This window comes from Mercenaria mercenaria, chromosome 19 (genome assembly GCF_021730395.1).
Source record: "Mercenaria mercenaria strain notata chromosome 19, MADL_Memer_1, whole genome shotgun sequence".
Lineage (NCBI taxonomy): Eukaryota > Metazoa > Mollusca > Bivalvia > Venerida > Veneridae > Mercenaria > Mercenaria mercenaria.
The window spans coordinates 3158841-3178936 of NC_069379.1; the positions used below are offsets into that span (position 1 = coordinate 3158841).

Genomic DNA, 20096 nt, shown 5'->3' on the forward strand with positions numbered 1-20096 from the left:
TCAGTAAGCTCACTTCCTTAATTGAATTTTGTTTTAATTTCAGGTAACTTGTCTTAAGCAGCCAGCTTGTGTTGCTTCCTTGACTGGCTGCATACAGGAAATTTCTGTTTCTCTATATTCCCACTATATTAATCTGAAAAAATTGTGATTTATCTTTGTAGCATTGATAGTACTTTTCTGAATCTTTGATATATCCCTTGCATTGTAAATTAGAAAAATCATTCAGATACTGTCATTTAATTACTGGTTGATGTTTTTATGCCCAGTATTAGATTTTATCTCCCAATAAATTTTTGGCAGATTCATTTGGCAAATTTTAGATGAAATCGTACAGAACCTGAACATTTAATGGGCATTAAATCAAATTTAAGGGTCATGAATAATCCTGTTAAATTTCTCTTAGGCAATATATACGTTAATGATGTATTTTATAATACAGCCAAACCTGTCTATAAAGACCACCCTTGGGAGAGCCAAAATATGGTCTTTATTGGGAGGTGGTCTTTATTCACAGGTTAAAATACACTGTAAATGTTAAGATCGGAAACAAAATACGCGGTCTTTAGAGCCTGGTGGTTTCTGTTCAGAGGTGGTCTTTAACACCAGTCTGACTGTATATATACAAAGTACTACTACTGATAGTTTAAAAGGAAACAAAACATTGCATATTCTTTGTTTCATTTTGTATGTGTTTTGTGTTTGTTTCTTCTTTTTTGTGGGGATGGGGGATGGGGGTGAGATTTAATGGAAAAAGAAGGTGGTGATATTTAATGAAAAAGAAAATATTTTTGTACTACTACACCTGTTATACTTTTTACATATAACTTTTATTGTCATATTAAAGGTAGAAAAGACTTACCTTTTAGATAATTGCAGTGTTTTCTGAAATGCATTAATAGTTTAAGAGGAAATTTTTGTCACTATATCATGTAATGATTTCCTCTTTAAAAGTCCATGTCTTCTTGAAATGTAATTAGTGTAGGAAATGAACCAGCATATCATGCTTATTTTGGGGGTCAACTGGTCTACGTCTGTAAACAGTAACTTTTATATACCAAAATGTTTGTCAGGGTCTGCAGAATACGAAACAAAATTTCATTTCAATCAAAATGGTCGGATAATCCAGAAATTCAAGATGGCGTCCAAGATGGCCGCCAAAATATGAGGAAAGTAGTCAAATATACGTGTTGTAACTGGTTATTTATTTGTCTAAATATTGTAAATAAATTTATCTTAAATGTGTGTATATCGAACATCACTTGACAATCGTATCCATACATATAAAAAATATTCCAGGTCAAGGTCAATTTCAAGGTCAAAGGTCACCTTTATGTCAAAAATATTATTAAAAGCGTGTAATATTTGCATTTTAATACCCTTTTTTTCGATTGTTCACCCTATAAAAACTCCTAATTGAAAGAAAACAATTATATCAATATTAAACATCAATAAGGTTGTCCACTGCTGGTAGGGGGATACAGATATGGTAAATTCGAAGTGGTATCCACCAACCTACGAGGTCACGAAAATCAACATGTACGTTAATTAGATATGTTTACTTTACGTCACAGTCACAGACAAGTTACTACCGGTACATTGCATTTACAAATTAAACTGAAATATGTCGAGGTTGTATACCTAGAATATTTTGAAATACTGGTCATAAAATATACATTTAAGATTTTAATTATTAGCTAGAAGGTGTATACACGCCACTAAATTTGTATTAGGGGTACATGATGATAAATTTTACACGTGACAATTTTAGTTAGCAAATTGACATAAAATAACTAAGAACTCATCTTATTACCATTATTTTTCATGTTACTCACAAAATTTTGTACATATCATTTGTTACATACTTTCATGTAAATGTATACATATTTAAAACTTAAGACTAAGACTGGACATTAGCGACAGTATTTTGGTGAGAACATACAGTACTGATAAAAGTAATTGTAACTGACATGGAAACATTTAATGATTATATTTTTAAATAAATATTTTACATATTGATACAAAATTTCTGTAGTGGGGTGTGGCTTGTCTGCAATTTTCACTGTTTGCCTTGTTTTCGGTGCTTCCGAGGGATCTACTTTCCAGATTTTATTTACTTCACAACAGTGGGTGTAAAGTGCTGTGTGGCGGCCGTAAAAAGTCGCCCCGACTTCATCTCAGTGTTGTTATATTTTCTGGTCCTTCGGGATCATTGGTTTCAACCCATTTAGATTTGAAGATTGAATACTGCTTAAGCCGGTGCTAGGGGGCGTGGGCAGTGTTGCATTTTCCATATATATTATTACTGCTCATGAACAGACTCAATCAAACCGAGTCTGCAATTTTCACTGTTTGCCTTGTTTTCGGTGCTTCCGAGGGATCTACTTTCCAGATTTTATTTGTAACATTTGATAATAGCCAGCAGAATAAAGTTTAAGGCATTATTTGCGTGTATTTTCGCTTGCACGGTTACTTAATTTTGCTGTAGAAGTATTTGTTTTATAAACGTAACGATAAAAACGGATTATCAGAGTTATGTTTGTCTTTTTCACAATAGATCGATACGCTATATAAATAGATTTTTATTGATCAAGCCTTTGGTTGACTTTTCCACGTGCCTTAATGAAGTTGTGTGATTACTGTTCTATCACAGTATGAGAGGCATTTTTGAGTCGGCTAAAGGCTGAAAGCCTTTTGACGAGTCCTTGCTGTTCAGCGATTCTCTAAATGGACCGGATAACACGTGAAGGGATGTAGTTCCATTAGATTTCTCAAATTTCAAACAGTTCACTGCATGAATGAAGTTAAGTTGTGTCAATTCCCTTTGCTATGACCAATATACGATGTAATCTGTCATATTTATGACTTGTAATTGTGCAATACTCGAATGTAACTCATTAAGCATAAATGTGCATTTTAAGAATTGCGCAGGCTTACAAAGCTTGCGTAACATCCAGCGAAAGACAAAAAATAGTTCCACAGGGCTCCAGATAAGATGCGTATTAGCGTAAATTACGTATAGAAATAATGCAAATACGCATGTCTAATAATTTCTAAGCGTATAAAAACGTATATAAAATTACAGAAACGCACACAATGCTTTTTTTAAAAACAAAATCTGAATCGTCTGGATGCGTTAGGTAACATAGCCGATCAGCCTTAATTCTCCCACATTGAACGTATACACGCATCGTATGATTTCTATAAACTTTGCGTGGGTTGAATTTTGCAGTGGAGTAAATGGATAAATTATCGGAAGAAGAAGCTCTTACTGGTTTGTTTAGTTACTACTGATATAAAAAATGATTTTAATTCTTATTTTTCGAGAAATAAACAAATCGGCGAAACATTAAATTGTATTTCCTTGTAGTTTTTGAAATTGAAAGTAGATCGTCTATGTTTGGCTGCTTTCACGAAACGAAACAACTTTTTTATGAAAAGATTTAAATAAGAGGTAATTTAACCGTAAACTTCAATGTCAGATACTGCCAATTGCTGCTAAATGTCTCCGTATCATCACAATTTGTAAAATATATTGTTGAAACTGGAGAAAAGTGTAATCGTATCCGGATATAATATTTTGGGTAAATAAATGTTGATTATCAGCCCGAAAATAGCTTATTGCATTTCGAAAAATTTACCCGGTATCTGTTGACGAGTAAAAGCATTTGATATGTGTATTACAACTCATGTACTAAAATAGAAACAAAACATCACATACTAAATTCTGTATTGTGTTGGTAAATTTGAACTAAACGATAGAAAGAAATTTAAAATCACTAACGTATTCTCACTTTTAATGTTTTGCAGCTTTACAACATTTCAGAACTGTTAAACAATGCTCGATGTACATACCATTAAGGATAATGTGACAGTCACGTCATTCATTGTATTCTCGTTTTGACAAAATTTTAATGCTAGAGTTAGATTGTAGAACATGCTGGATATACATTGTATGACATAAATATATTATACAATGGATATACAGAATGTTTTGTTACCTAAATTTAACTATAAAACAAGTAAATATTGCGTTGCGTGACTGCCGCATTATCCTTAATGAACTGTAGCTGATTACATAAAATTATCATGAAACTGTGAACAAGTATATATCTATCAACACATTAAATATTAGAATTTATTGTAGTACATGTCCAAACACACTTTATAAGGTACTGAATTACCTAATTAGGTCTCTGATTATACATTGTTTTTCCGTTCCGACCTTGTATACCTAGTCTTCATTCGAGCTTAGGTCCTCAAATTTAACTAAAAGCATTCAAAGCATTTCTTTCTTAACAAACGCACTTTCCAATTAGCAGTTACTGTAGAACAATCATTAATTTTGCTGTCTTACAAAATGAAAACATAAAATCTATAATAAATACTAAGATGGTGTTACTCAAGAGCTTTTTACTAAACAATTGGTATAAATGTGGTTATTTTTTGCTACAGACATGTAGTCCGCCATCTGGGATATCTCCATAGAAACTAAAATTTGTACATTACTAATACATTTTTGTAAACAACATACTTCAGTCTACATTTTAGTGTAAAGTTTCACCAATTTAGCATGGAAGCTTTCGCATAAAAAAGAAAATACCCAGATCACAGTCGCATATTTTCCCAAAAATTAAGTTTGACCTTGAATTTGACCTTGACCTTGGAACTATAACTAATATCTTTATACATCAAAATAAAGGGCATAATAGTGACAATGTACACAAAAGAAGATTGGTACTTCTATCTTTTAATCTGTGAGAGATATCGATGAAAGATATATATTAAAGCCTTGTCTCAAAACTGGCGGCCATCTTGGACGCCATCTTGGATTTCTGGAGACTCCGACCATTTTGGCCAAAATGAATTTCAGATTAATATACTACAGTCCTTGACGGATATGTTGGTGTATAAAAGTCACTGTTTACTGACGTAGACTGGTAGGGTCCAACAAACTGGTCTTCGTTTCCTACACTAAATGTCCTGTTTACTCATTCTCTGTGTCCATGTAACTGACGATTGTTCTGTTTGACTGTGTTCTGTCTGACTGTTCTGTTGCACTGTGATATGAAATTAGTTATTGTGAAACTCTGTGACTTTACTTGTCAGTCATGTATCACATACAAGGATTATTCTTCCATTAGAAGCCACTGTTGATGCATTACTATTTTATTGGATTTTATTGCCAGTCTTGAGCAAAGAGAACAGCTATTGTTGATCAACTGCCTGTATTTTGATGCTATAAAGTGGCCTTATTTGTCAGATTGTCAATGATTAGAAAGTAGCTCATGATATAAGAATAATTTAGAAGTATAAAATGACAATAACATGTATAAAAATTGATACAAAATACAAATACAACTTTGTAGTCCGGTGTCAACATTGCAGCATTAGCTATGAATAGCTATTGGCTGACTTAGTGAGTATCCAGAAGTATAAATTTTCAGTCGACAGCAATTTTTACTGAGAAAAAGCTTTAAAAGACAAAACTGGGCTTATATGATATTAGTTATTTTTAAAACAAGAGTTTTTTCCACCTCATTAGCGTAGTGATAGTGCATACATGTGATCTCCCGTGCGGGAGGGTCAAAATCCCGATTTTTTCACCTTGCCTCCCGTCTCCCGACCAAAACCATATTTCTCCCGCTTTTCAAAACAAAAAAAAAAAATAAAAAAAAAAAAAAACCAATATTATGACTGGGTTGATAATTACCGAGGAGTGCCAAACATGTTTACACAGTAAATCAAAGTGTCACCGACTGTTGTGTATTATGTTTGACACACATGTAGCTGGAGGAAAGAGTTGTTTTTCACAGGTGAATTATTAATTGTTTGTTTTGATAAGGGATTATAGACAAGCAGGGCCTTTTCCACCTGTCTCACTGGGCCGAATATCTGCCCATTCTCAATGCCAATTAAGCTCCATTTTTTACCAGTTTGAAGCAAAAAACTCTCAGTCATAAGAAATAATTCTTAACTGAAATGAATTTTGATTATTCAAAGAAAAATTTTGCTTGGTAATAAAATCACATAGATCTAAATAATTGTTGGAAAAACCAACCCATTACTATTTTTAGAACAGGAGTTTTATTTCCCCTTATGGAGTTACGCCATTTTCTTCCAATGTTTACCAAATTATTTGCTACTAAATCGGACTTATTTCATTGAAAATTGGATGAAAACACACACTCATTTATTTGATAACATCAATCTGCATTATCTTGGTAAGAGTAAATACATGTTGATGCATTTCTGTTTTATATTTTTCATGTCAAAATCGTCAGTATTTTTATACGAAAGTGGGTAGGGTAAGGAATTTACTTAATTTATGAGTTGTGTTCAGACCAATTTAGAGCTTCGTTTTTTTAAGTCCTCGAGTAGGATAATGTAAATGCATGTTCACCTTCATTTCAGACCTAAATTGAGACTTTGTTTCTACAAATTTAATCTGTTAAAAAAAATTAAAGTTAGAACAAGAGGGAGCTTCTGTAAGATAGCATGCTCGACTTTTCTCAGTGATTGACTCTGAATTAAAGCTTTGCCAGTAGAAGGGGCAATTAAAGCTTTGCCAGTAAAAGGAGCATAATAGTCAATAGCTTTGAATGTAACAGAGATATTAGACATTATATAAAACTTTAACAAAAAAAAAAAAATGAAGTAAAAAAGTGGCATAACTGTCAAAATTCAAATCAAGAGTTATGAGGATTGTTTCTTCTGGTGTAGACTTATATACATTATTGTGTGGCCAAAAATGTTGGATTTTGCCTTGAAGTTATGTGTCCGCGCGCTTAAATTATGTCGTTAAAAAAACCTCCAGTTTTGAGACCCCAACTCCAGCTGAAAAATGGCAAACCTCCAGTTTTGGGATTCTGAACTTATCACATGTATGGATAGTGTGTCTTCTTCAAGTGCAGGAGGTTGTGGGTTTGATCCCTGGCCATGTCATACACTTGGACTTGTCAGCTTGATGTCAATATAATATGACTGGGTGGGGTATCAATTGTCACGTGCCTACGGCGTGATATTCCAGTTAGGCAGCTCTCGAAAGTTGGGCATTGTGCTGGCAGCTACAAGTAGATACAGGTCATTTCATTTATATGACTGAAAAATTGCTGTAAAAGACTGAATGATTAAACCCAAGCACACACACATTTGACCATTACTCAGAAGGAAATTATAGTAATCCAATAAAATCCTCTTGTAAGCTATAAGTTCAATACACAAGTGATGTTGTCATGAAAACTTCATTATCTAAAGATGGTCATTGTTTGATATGAAGTGAAATATTGGTATTTGTATCTCTCTCAGTTATAGATAAATGAATCTTGACTATATATGGCTAACAACAGCCCACCCACTCATAGATGGTTATAATGACAAGTTAGCATCACAAGTACAGTGCAGTCTGGAGACAGTGACACCTGGAGTACACTAAAATGTATGTTTTAGAGATGGTTTTGGTCTTGAGAAAGATTAATATGCCAAGAAACTGAACAGTTCTAGTTTAAAATAAAACATTTGTCTTCATTTGGCATTGTTGAGGTAAATTAGCAGTACACCACAAAACAACAGGTATTATTAGTTAACGAACAACATTTTGACAAACAACTTATCTGTCCAACTAAAAAATTAATGATCTAAAAGATAATGCCATTTGTAAAGAAATTTTTATACTTATAAAATAGACTGGCCCGGTCTATTAGGTTGGTCAGGGCTACGGATATGTATTGCATTTTGCATCATCAGTATATTTCTATAAAATGCTTCTTCCCCTTCCATTTGGATCCATCCATGTTTACAAACACGTTTGTTTATTTTATGGACTGTAACAAATTTTTAAAAATGTTGAGTTTTTAAAGGCGCTGAACTGTCTAGAAGTATGGCCCCTTCATGCAGGCCCTTTCCGGAATTCAATACATAATATGAGTAAATGGTTTTGTAGAATAATATACATGTTTTATATACCGTTTAATTTTGCTGTTTTGTTTTCATGTAAAACAATTCTTTCTATGATTTTGTGTTATGTTCAAACTTTTTTCTCTGAAACGTGGACCTAACTCTTAACTGAGTATAACAATCTTGTATGGTTGAAGCAACAGCTCTGTGAGGAATGCTAGACATATACCAGTAGACAATTTGATTCCATTATATTTTAATGACAGAATGTTCCGTTTATTGTCAAAAGTGACTGATCATGCTGCTCTGTTTGTGTAGCTAAGTTAAGGAGATGTCACGGCTGAGATAGTTTAGCATTATTACAATACACAGTCGGTATTGAAATTGTGTTTCCAATACATGTGCTCATTAGATAAATCCTCAATATCTATGTGAAAATAAGGGATGTGTTTTGTATGATTGCAACACTGTGAGTTGCTCTAATTACTGACAAATGACTGAAACAATAGGAATTCTTACGAGAGATGGATAGACAAAACGACAGTGAGGTAAAAATATATTCTTTTATTGTTTTAATGTACGAGATGTAAGCTACAATAAAGAATACCCATTTTATGAAAATCAAACTGGAAGTTAGAAATAACAGAAAAAAATTAATTAGGTCATGAGTCATCATATACCTGTCAAAATTTGTCATTAGTTTTCACGAGCTGTCAAAATTACTTTTATCTCTCTATTCTGCAAATGCATTGTTTTTGAAAGTATCTTGGACGGATATTGTAGTGTGTAACTTACTTTACATTCCACATTAATATATGTGCTTGAAATTGCTTTGTTGAGCTCACCGACGTCACATATGAATGTCTATTATTTTAGTTTACTGTCTGTTATAAAGGTATCAAAATCTCAGTATTAAGATATAAGAATTGTTCCTTTCTGGTAGACAATGGAAACTATTTGGTTGAATCATAATATAACAGTTTTTGGAAAGAACTGAATATTCTTTGGTTTTTTGTTATTCACCGGAAATTCAAAAAGTGACATCACCTTAATAGACTGGTGAATTTCACATCATGAAGAAAGTATAGAAGACATTTTGTTGGTCTGACTTTGTCTGTATTTGGAAAAAAACACAAGAAATTTAGATATTTCAACAGAAAAAAACATAACACCTTGTAAAAACAAATCATAATAGTGTGTCTTTCTGCATTAGATTAATTAAACTTGTTAAACAGAAGTGATAAAATTCCAGGGCAGAGTTTTGCATTTATCTCTCGCCATTCATCTCTCACCATTCATAGTCTACTATTCATCTGTCATCAGTGGATGTCAACTGTTTCTTTGAACACCATTTTTGATACTGCTTTTAATGAAAGTTGGAGGAACTCTTTGGTGGTCCGCTTTCAAAGTGTTTTAAGAAGTCGATCCTTTACAATTTTTAACTCTGGTTGCTATTGTAACAGAAAGTTTAACCTTGATCAGAAACAGTACTATTGACCAGGTTTCAAAATAAGTTCATTGAAAATGTTCTTTTAACAAAGCTCAATCAGTAATGTTCATTTGATTTTGATTTATGAAAAAACATGCTGCTAGGGAGTGTGGTCTCTTTTTCCTAACATGTAAGTAAGTGTGAGTGCCATGTAAGTGGTGTACGTGCCATGTAAGTTGTGTATGTGCCATGTAAGTATGTGTGAGTGCCATGTAAGTAAGTGTACGTGCCATGTAAGTATGTGTGAGTGCCATGTAAGTTGTGTATGTGCCATGTAAGTAAGTGTGAGTGCCATGTAAGTAGTGTACGTGCCATGTAAGTAAGTGTGAGTGCCATGTAAGTTGTGTATGTGCCATGTAAGTAAGTGTGAGTGCCATGTAAGTAGTGTACGTGCCATGTAAGTAAGTGTGAGTGCCATGTAAGTTGTGTATGTGCCATGTAAGTAAGTGTGAGTGCCATGTAAGTTGTGTATGTGCCATGTAAGTAGTGTACATGCCATGTAAGTTGTGTATGTGCCATGTAAGTAAGTGTGAGTGCCATGTAAGTTGTGTATGTGCCATGTAAGTAAGTGTGAGTGCCATGTAAGTAGTGTACGTGCCATGTAAGTTGTGTATGTGCCATGTAAGTAAGTGTGAGTGCCATGTAAGTTGTGTATGTGCCATGTAAGTAAGTGTGAGTGCCATGTAAGTAGTGTACGTGCCATGTAAGTTGTGTATGTGCCATGTAAGTAAGTGTGAGTGCCATGTAAGTTGTGTATGTGCCATGTAAGTAAGTGTGAGTGCCATGTAAGTAGTGTACGTGCCATGTAAGTTGTGTATGTGCCATGTAAGTAAGTGTGAGTGCCATGTAAATAGTGTACGTGCCATGTAAGTTGTGTATGTGCCATGTACCTGTTAGCCACCTTGGTAGCCCAGTGGTAGACCACCTGCTTCGAGTATGTGAAGTCAGTCTTTTCACCTCAGTGGCCATGTCATACCAAAGACTTAAAAAAATGGTAGCTTCCTCGCTTGGTGTGCAGCATAGAACTAGGACTGGTCAGCCAAGTGACAGTATAATGAGTCTGAGTGGGGTATCATGTCGCATGTCTACGGCATGATATTCCAGTCTGACAGCACTATACAGTTGGACATTTTGCTCATTACACCAACTAGTTCAGAAAGCCCTGTTCTTTAATAGCCATATCAAAATGATAATAAGTGCATGCAAGGAAACTTCCGACTGTCTATACAGATCCAATTACTTTAAATGAATGCTCTTATGGCGGAATATTTTCATTGTGTTTTGATAATGCTATCTCAGTTATAAAACAATCCCTTTTATGAAAGGCTCTCTAATCAAAGTTTAAATTGAATGCATCGCTGTAATTGAAAATAAATTGGTAAAAATCAAATAAATGGTTTTCAACTGTGGTCCGATTGGACGTAATTGATACGAATGCCCTGTTTACTTTGAACAACTAATGGATTTTATTGACGAAAGTATTACTTCAAAATATGGCATTGCAATGGGAAAGAAAATATTGATAAAACTGGAATGATGAGAGCTTGTTTAAATGAAGGGGTAATTGGAGTGTTTGATTCATGGTATAAGTCAATACTGCTCCTGGATGCTAACTTGTTCTATGCAAGAAAATTACAGAAAAAACGTCCTGCTGGAAATGTAGATTCAGCAAATGCTGCTGACTCAAGTGAAGATGCCTCGGGTGTGGCTGCATTTGCTATATGTAAAGCACCTTTGAATTGGGCACTATATAAATCTGGTATAAAAAGTATAAAAATTATGTGATCCTCAGCTCTTTTCCATAATAATATTTTCTCTGAATAACGTGAGAATTTTGATCATCTTGTAGATTAGAGTGAAGTTGATTTTTACTGTATTTATAAAAGCTGAAATCTTAGAAGCATTTTGGGCTTATATAATTGAAGGCAGCAGTGGTAGTTTATGGCAGGCCAAACTGGATAGTTGCCATTATTGATGAGTTTATACTGAGATAAAAACTGTGTCACCAAACTAAGCCCTAATTAACATTTGTGACAAATACCCAGAAATAATAACAAATGATGCTTTTAATCAGATTTTCATAAAGAGCATTTTGCCTTAGACTTTGAGTTCAGTCATGATAATTAGCCATTATGTATTGGGCTAGTTATTCATGACCTAATATGTGTCCATAGACTGGTTACGTATTGGACAAGTTATTCATGACCTAATATGTCTGTCCATAGACTGGTTACATATTGGACTAGTTATTCATGACCTAATATGGCTGTCCATAGACAAGTTATGTATTGGACTAGTTATTCATGACCTGATATGGCTGTCCATAGACTAGTTACGTATTGGACTAGTTATTCATGACCTGAAATGGCTGCCCTATAGACTGGTTACGTATTGGACTAGTTATTCATGGCCTGATATGGCTGTCGATAGACAAGTTACGTATTGGACTAGTTATTCATGACCTGATTTGGCTGTCGATAGACAAGTTACGTATTGGACTAGTTATTCATGACCTGATATGGCTGTCCATAGACTGGTTACGTATTGGACTAGTTATTCATGACCTAATATGGCTGTCCATAGACAAGTTACGTATTGGACTAGTTATTCATGACCAAATATGGCTGTCTATAGACTGGTTACGTATTGGACTAGTTATTCATGACCTAATATGGCTGTCCATAGACTGGTTACGTATTGGACTAGTTATTCATGACCTAATATGGCTGTCCATAGACAAGTTATGTATTGGACTAGTTATTCATGACCTATTGGGCTAGTTATTCATGACCTAATATGGCTGTCCATAGACTAGTTACGTATTGGACCAGTTATTCATGACCTGATAATTATGGCTGTCCATAGACTAGTTACTTATTTGGCTAGTTATTCATGACCTAGCTAATATGGCTGTCAGTAGACTCTGTACTTACTGGAATAGTTAGTTATGACCTAATAAGGCTGTCCATAGACTGGTTACATATTGCCTTGTAACCCAATATGACTGTCTGTGGACTCAACACATACTGGGCTTAGTTATGCATGCTCTTGAAGAAAAAGAAAAGTTTATTTGTTTTCTGCTTTAGTTTGTTATATGCTTTGATCATGACATTGTCACACACAGTCTATGTGTCTGGTTGCAAAAGAGGCAATTATTTCTTCTGTCCCACTTGATAGCCTGCAGTTAGCCAATTAGTATATGTCTGTCAGAACTGTTTTCCTAGAGTTAGGCAATTAGTGTTGATCTGTCAGAACTGTTACCCAGGGAGTGATCTGCATATAAAAAAGGATGTCTGCACTTTATTAGATTGGTCTGTTCATTTGTTGGGTTCTGTGAAATTTCACAACAACAAGTTTAGATTTCTCAATGGGAGTTAAGGTTCATGGTAACCTCCCCTGAATAAATATATTTTTTTTATTTATATCGAAGAGACTGTTATTTTTCAAAATGATCATACAAATTTGGATAATACAAGCAGGTCTGGGCGCCTCTTTGGCCAAGTGGTTAAGGTCGTTGACTTCAAATCATTTGCCCCTCACCAATGTGGGTTCGAGCCTCACTTAGGACGTTGAGATCTTCATGTGAGGAAGCCATCCAGCTGGCTTACAGATGGTTGGTGGTTCTATCCAGGTGCCAGCCTGTGATGAAATGATTCCTGGAGTTACAGCTGGCTTACGGAAGGTCGGTGGTTCTACCCAGGTGCCATCAAAAAACCATCAAAGCTGGAATGTCGCCATGTGACCGATACTTGTGTTAGTGCAAGGTTAAACCATACAAAGAAAAAGAAACACGCAGGTTAGAGGCTTTCAAAAGCGCTACTGTATTTGGAGATGCAGGCAAAACATTTATAAAGCAGCCTCAGTCAAGCGAGCAACACAATCTAGCTACTAAATGTAGATTGCTGCTAAGACAAGTTAAAAATAGAACTAAAATCAATGTGGAAAATAAGTCAACTGTCTGCTTGAGGCAAGCAGCTGCTTAATACAGGTGGTCACATAAGCAGGTTCAACTGTATGTTAATTTTGCCTTCGAATACCAATGGTCTGCTTTCTTAGGGAAATTGACATTAAATCATGAGAAGAAGAATTGTTTTAATCAGATATGTACATAATTTTTTTTTTTCTTCTCAAGGGAATAAAATCTTTAATGTTCCCTCCCCCCACAAAAAAAGAACCATCTGTATTAAGATTCACACTGTTTATTGTTTATTTCAGCACCAGGGAACCAGGAGACACAATGAAGCTTGGCGTGACAGTCTACGGTACAGGAGGCCGGACCTCGACAGAATGCCAGGTATCAGGAGAATTACGATCAACAACAATCCTATGATGGGTGATCAGGGGGCAGCACTCTTGGCAGAAGCACTCAAAGATGATCTCTGGTTAAAAGGTACCTCTTCCCTATAGTACATTTTTATACGCCCAAAGACGTTTTATGTTATGATGCCAGTGTCCATCCGTCCGTTCATTAGCAATTTCTCTGTAACTCTTGAACCCCTTGAAGGATTTCGAAGAAACTTGACAGAAATTGTCACCACATCAATACTACATGCAGAGCGCATATTACGGATGGCTTGCTTCAAGGTCAAGGTCACACTAAGGAGTCAAAGGTCATACCTTTGAGCAACATTCTTTTCCTCTTTTTCAACATTAAATTTTGCTAGTAACATTATTTCTCTCTCAGGAAATTCCTGCCTGTCCTTGACTGAGTGGCCTTCCTAACCAAGCAGTTAGTGATGCATATGTGGAATCGTTTCCCCCTCACTGTTGTGTTTTCAGACTTCACTCAGTTCATCATGTAAAGAAGCCATCAAGATGGCTGGAAATCTCCCACCATAAAAGCTAGAAAATCTTGGTGCATACTGCTTAGTACCCAGCAAAACTAATTTATAACGGCATAATTATTTCCCTTGTGCAACTTTTATTTGAGCCACGCCATGAGAAAACCAACATAGTGCATTTGCAACCAGCATAGATCCAGACCAGCCTGTACATCCGTGCAGTCTGGTCAGGATCCATGCTGTTTGCTTTCAAAGCCTATTGCAATTATAGAAATCGTCAGCGAACAGCATGAATCCTGATGTGCAAGCTGGTCTGGATCCATGCTGGTCGCAAAGCCACTATGTTGGTTTTCCCATGGCTTGGCTCATTTCAGCATTTTATGGCAATAGTATCTCTTACATATCTTTCTTTTACAGCACTTGACATGCAGGGCAATGGTATTTCTTCCAATGGTGCTAAAGCACTGCTAGATGTTCTCAAGTACAACACAACATTGGTGGTTCTCGATGTGAGGAGAAACCCTTTAATTGGTAAATTCTTTTCTCAAATATGATAAGATTTAATATCCTAAAATCTTCTGATCTGGTAGGAATATTTCCAGTACTTGCAGAGATCAAAGTCAGTAGTGGGTGACAGAATCCAGGAACATTGGTCATGTTTATCTCCCGTCATAATATAAGTGAAATCCAGTCCAAAAATGACATTGAACCAAACTTAAGGACGTACAAATGTCTGCTGCAGTTTTTGGATAAAAAAGTTCCAGATAATAGAATTTGTTCAAACTCGGTATATGAACACAGTGTTACGTTAGAAACAGAATTATGCGGGGAAAAAATTGAAAGTCACCATGCTTGTTCAGGAGTTATCTGCCCTTGAATATGCAAATTTGAAGAAAAATCGTTTTAAGGGCAGATAACTCTTAAACAAACATGGTGACCTATGTTTGTTTTTGCATTTTTCATTTTAACATGAAACTGTGTTCATATGTATACAATGTTTGAACAAATTCTGTTATTGGGAAATTTTTGCCCCATCTCTCATACAAGAAACTGCAGCAAGTGTCTTTAAAAACAGACATCTTTATGTCTAGCTTTATAGATGCTGTTGATGGGAAAAAAATGAAGAAGCAAAATTTATAGGTCTGGGTTTTCTAGAAAAATGTGTAAGTTAATATAGAAAAGCGGTTGGAATAATGGTGGGTGATTTTATGTTAGAAAAATATCCGACATTTTGTCTTATTCTTGATTGATTGAGGAGAGATAATTATTGCTTTTCCTAATAACAGTGATTGGTAAATAAAATGTGGAGACTGAATTGTATGTAATTCGAAACCAATGATTTCCCGACAAATTTGAATCGGGAATAATAAAATGTGTCTGGTTTACAGTTTCCTGTGAGGTTATTGAAATGTTGTGAATCAGTCAACTAGACAAGGGTTTTGTTAGTAACACAAATGAATTGTAATTTGGCAGAAAGAATTTGTACAGACCAATGTCAGAATCAACGTCAGTCACCTTTTTCCTCATATAAATAAATTCTCATTAATTAAGTTTTCTTTTCTGACACGGTGAATTAGTGTTATATAAATTTCATAAGGTATTAATAGAAACAATATTACATGTAGCAAAAGAAAAGGAAGATTTCTAGGTTACTTCCAAATTTTATCCAAAAAAGAAAAAAAGAAATCGATGTAATTGAGAAATATTCTTCAGTGTCATCACCAAAATACCAATTTAATTAGGAATATTTTTTTTTTACCTTTGAATACAGAAACCACAAAATTTTGAAACGCAGAATATTGACTTAAAGGTTTCACTGACGGGATAACATTGTTAAAGAAGTGACAGATATGTATTGGAATACACTTTCAGACATTTAGAGGGTTTTTTTTTTGCTGAAAACAGATAAAGCAGCTGTTACAGATATTATGCTTAAGTATATGATTGGAAAAGCAAAACTTGAACAGTTAGAGCCATAAAGGGAGGTAATCAGAAACAGTGGATTTAATAATATTTTCTGCTATACTGAATAATTTTCGATTCTTTGACAAATATGTTAAAAATGTATTATCATAAATAGGATTTAACAGGAAATTAGTACAGTTTTTGTTCACATAAAAAAAAATGTTTTAGCTGCAATATAAGCAGTTATAATTGAGGTTTTGTTTTGATATTTTAGATGTTATGAGTAAGTGGTCAGGTGAAATGGTGTATAATCTGTGTTTTGTTGTCAGAGAATAAATAGTACGGTTAAACTCTCTTAATAGCCACTCCTTAAAACAAGAATGGTATAGAGAAAAATTGAAAAATTAATATATTAAACCTTACCCAATGAACTTGCTCATCTTCCAATTTGGACAGTACCATTAACTGTTAAAAGGAATGTTTACCAAAAAATATACTGGCTTAATGGCAAACAGTGCAGACCATGATCAGACTGCATGGATGTGCAGGCTGATCATGATCTACACTGGTCGCAAAGGCAGAATCAGTCATGTCCGTCATGGTGAGGGTTAAGGTAGTGATAAACAATTTCTGTATGTTTGAATACTCTAGTTATACAGTTCTGCGTTTTACGGATGTAAATGTAGCTAAACGTGAGCATAGCTTTCTAGAAAAAAAAAAGAACAGAAAATAATGAAATCACCTACAGAGAGTACTTAAAGGCGTATGCTAGAATTCCCTGTATATGAGATGGGCGAAAATTTTCCCAATAATATTTTTTGGGGGAAATGACGTTTTCAAGGGCAGATAACTCTTTTTCGATACCGGTGACCTATGATTTTTATTGCATTTTTTTGTTTCTTAGATGATTGTCCTTCAATATCCAAAGTTTGAAGAAATTCTGTTATTGGGAAAATTTTCACACCAAATTCTAGCATACGTCCTTAAAATATTTAAAATTTACATTATAGTTCTTTTTCCATTTGTAAACATTGTTATATTATCAATTGCATTTTGTTGCATTTAACATTAAAATTAGCTTCCTGGCAAGTCTGTTCATCAAATGGAACAACTGTCATGTCATCTAAGGAAGGTTCTTCCTTACTAAATGTAGATGTCGAAAAAGCAGGGGCCCGTTATCACAAAGCAACATTGTCATAACTTTGTCGCCTTTCCTTTTGCTGTTCATACAAAATGAACGTCATAACTCAGGTGGTTATATGTCATGTAGAATGATTTCACTCTGGCTGCTTCCTTGTGAAATTAATATGCCTAACATCTATTACTGCCCATTGTGTATCAGTAGTTTTAAAACACGGTTTTGCTATGAATTATTTCTTTAAATAAAAATCGGTGTAATGCAAGAATCAAACAAATATTATGAATTCAGGAAATGTCTGTGGAACAAGGTTTAAGTGATAAATGGGTAAACCTGAGAGAAAAAAATTCTGTCTATACTAAAATGTTGAATTGAATAGAAATGTAATTGCTAGAGATTCCAAATTAAATAATCTGAATTACTTTTCCTCTTGTTTTGGTGGCTTTTTAAGGGAGGTTAACTTTTATTACAAAATGTTGAAAATAGTAAAAGCTAAGTGCAGTTACATGTTATTTTGTCCGAAAAAAAAAGAAAAATCTTTATATGTTATGTGCAGTAATGTGTTTTTATAGTGTAAATAATTGCTAGGAATATGATCAACAGAGTGTGTTTGTGTATAACATGCTGTTGTGTAACATATTTTTGTTGTTTTATATAATAGTCCATTTTAATCAATCTGGCGGGGCGAAGTTTCGCGATGGTCCACTGCATTATTGTGCAGGATATGTAGTATACTTGGCAACCTGATTTCTTATTCACTGGCCATCTACCTTACACTGTAACCAATGTAGCTCTACCTGTTTTGCTCGTTTTTTTGTGATTACCATTAATTGCATAAGCCAGGTCAAATAAAACGCACTAAATACAGTGCAAATTTCTGGTGCAAACACCATCGGCGAAAAACTGAAATGTTTTTTATTGTTAAGACTTTGAAGAGTTTAATTTACTATGTGTTTTGTATAATCTTGTCCTTGTAAGAAGATACCATATAACGGGTAAAAACACATTATTTTATTTTAAATGACTTAAAATTTACAAAATCACAAGATCTACCAGTTTACTTGTCTTTATGTGGCGAATTTATTTGGTGAATTTATACGAGGCCAATATTGACGAATCTGATTTAGTTTTAAAAAAAAAAAGAGTAAAAATTAGCAGCAGGTAAAAAATAACTGTTATACAGTATTTTCCCCTGGGAGGGGTCGTTAACAAGGGGGTGGGGTGGGGGGTAAAATTTGCATGTTGATAAATATTCATAGAAAGTTTGAAAAAAAAAGGAATGAAAAAACATTTGGGGGGTGAGGGGGTGGGGGGCAGATGAGAGTATAAATCTACACATGTTGATAATGAATAAATAAAATTTATATTGATGGAAAATAGGAAAAGGTGATGTACAAATGTACAAATAATATATGTGGAATTTTTAAACAGTTAAAGGACAGTAACTCTGAAGTTACGAAATTAAGTGTGCACTTCCATATTGTGGTGATCTAATGTTAATACAAGTTTCATAGTTTTAGGTCAAATACGTCACAAGTTATGAAGCAGAAATTGCCATGTTTATTATAGTACCCTATATAGTTAACACTAGAAACTATTAAGGGCCATAGCTCTGGTGTTACTTGGGCACTCTGAAACTTGACAGGCTGCATTTCCCTATAGTGGTGAACATGTATATATGAAGTTCTATTTAAATATTCCAAACCTGGTGACTTTCTAGATATGGCTGCAGATGGACGGAAAGACAAGCAACGATGCTAAAACTATATCCCTCCTCCATCGGCAGATAATTACTGTAGAAAAGAGGCATTAAACCATAACCAGACAAACAATTTGTAGACAAATTTCAAATGTGTGTCTGAGGAATCACTTAATAGATGTTCTAGTATAAAGAGTAGAATATAATGGAACCCTTGCATAATTACATTTATCCGATTTTAACCCAGGGGAGGAAATGTCATGTTTTGAAAAAGTGTAATTTGTAATTTGTGTTTGTGACACACTGTTAGCAATTATTTTTAATGGCTGTATTTTTCAGTCCATCACCCTGGGGAATTTTATAACAATTATTCCTTGAAAAATTGAATTAATAAATGCTGTCGCTATGCAGAAATGTGAAATTGTTTGCTTGCTAACGAGGTTCAGTGTAAACAGCAAGATATTACTGTCAGAATAACCAGGGCGTATAATTTAAATTATTACCTCCCTTCAAATAAAACCTTAACTTAATTTTGTCACTCTCATGACATTCAACAATAACTGTTACTCAGTATTTATTAGCACGCTAAATCAGACTGAAATAATTTCTTTGCAGCATCACTGTTGACACAAACGTAATTGTCAACAGCACTTTTGAATGTGTACATGTGCATGAAAAGAGTGCTATATAAATGTGTTATAATAATAACTGAAATGATTTGCAGTACATAGAACTGGATGAAACTTCATGGAAAATTTGTGACTGTAGAAAAGCTATCATAGAGCCTTAGTAAGGCATTGTAAACATGGCCTAATTTATGTTCTGAAATGTTGTATATCTGCAAAATCATCGCCTTCATTTTATGTATTTCTCCTTTCTTTTGAGAGAGTGACCTCCATAGTATACCTGGATTAGTAAGTAGAATTCTTTCACGTGAAAAAATATTCAGTAAGTTGGCTTACAGAAGGTCAGTGTTTCTTGTGCCCAGCAGTGCTTGAAATGATTCTTGGAAGGGCACCTGAGATTGTCCTTCACCTTGCTATTCTAGAAAAAATACCAGATGACCTATATTTGTGATGGGGTGATGTTAAACCCAGCCAGAATGCAAAAAATAAAGAAAAAAAGTTGAATGTCATTTCCTAACAAAAAATGTTAATTTGTTAAAGTTGGTAAGGCATACAGTTGTTACAA

At 34.4% G+C, this 20096-nt stretch overlaps 1 protein-coding gene across 1 annotated transcript in view; it reads left to right on the plus strand.

Moving 5' to 3' along the window:
* LOC128551275 (centrosomal protein of 78 kDa-like) overlaps positions 1 to 20096 on the plus strand; it is a 114601-nt gene that overhangs the window by 75495 nt on the left and 19010 nt on the right. Inside the window, exons 7-8 of the mRNA XM_053532043.1 lie at positions 13598 to 13772; positions 14581 to 14694. Of these exons, the coding sequence (XP_053388018.1) occupies positions 13598 to 13772; positions 14581 to 14694 (289 nt within the window). The remainder of the gene's footprint in view (positions 1 to 13597; positions 13773 to 14580; positions 14695 to 20096) is intronic.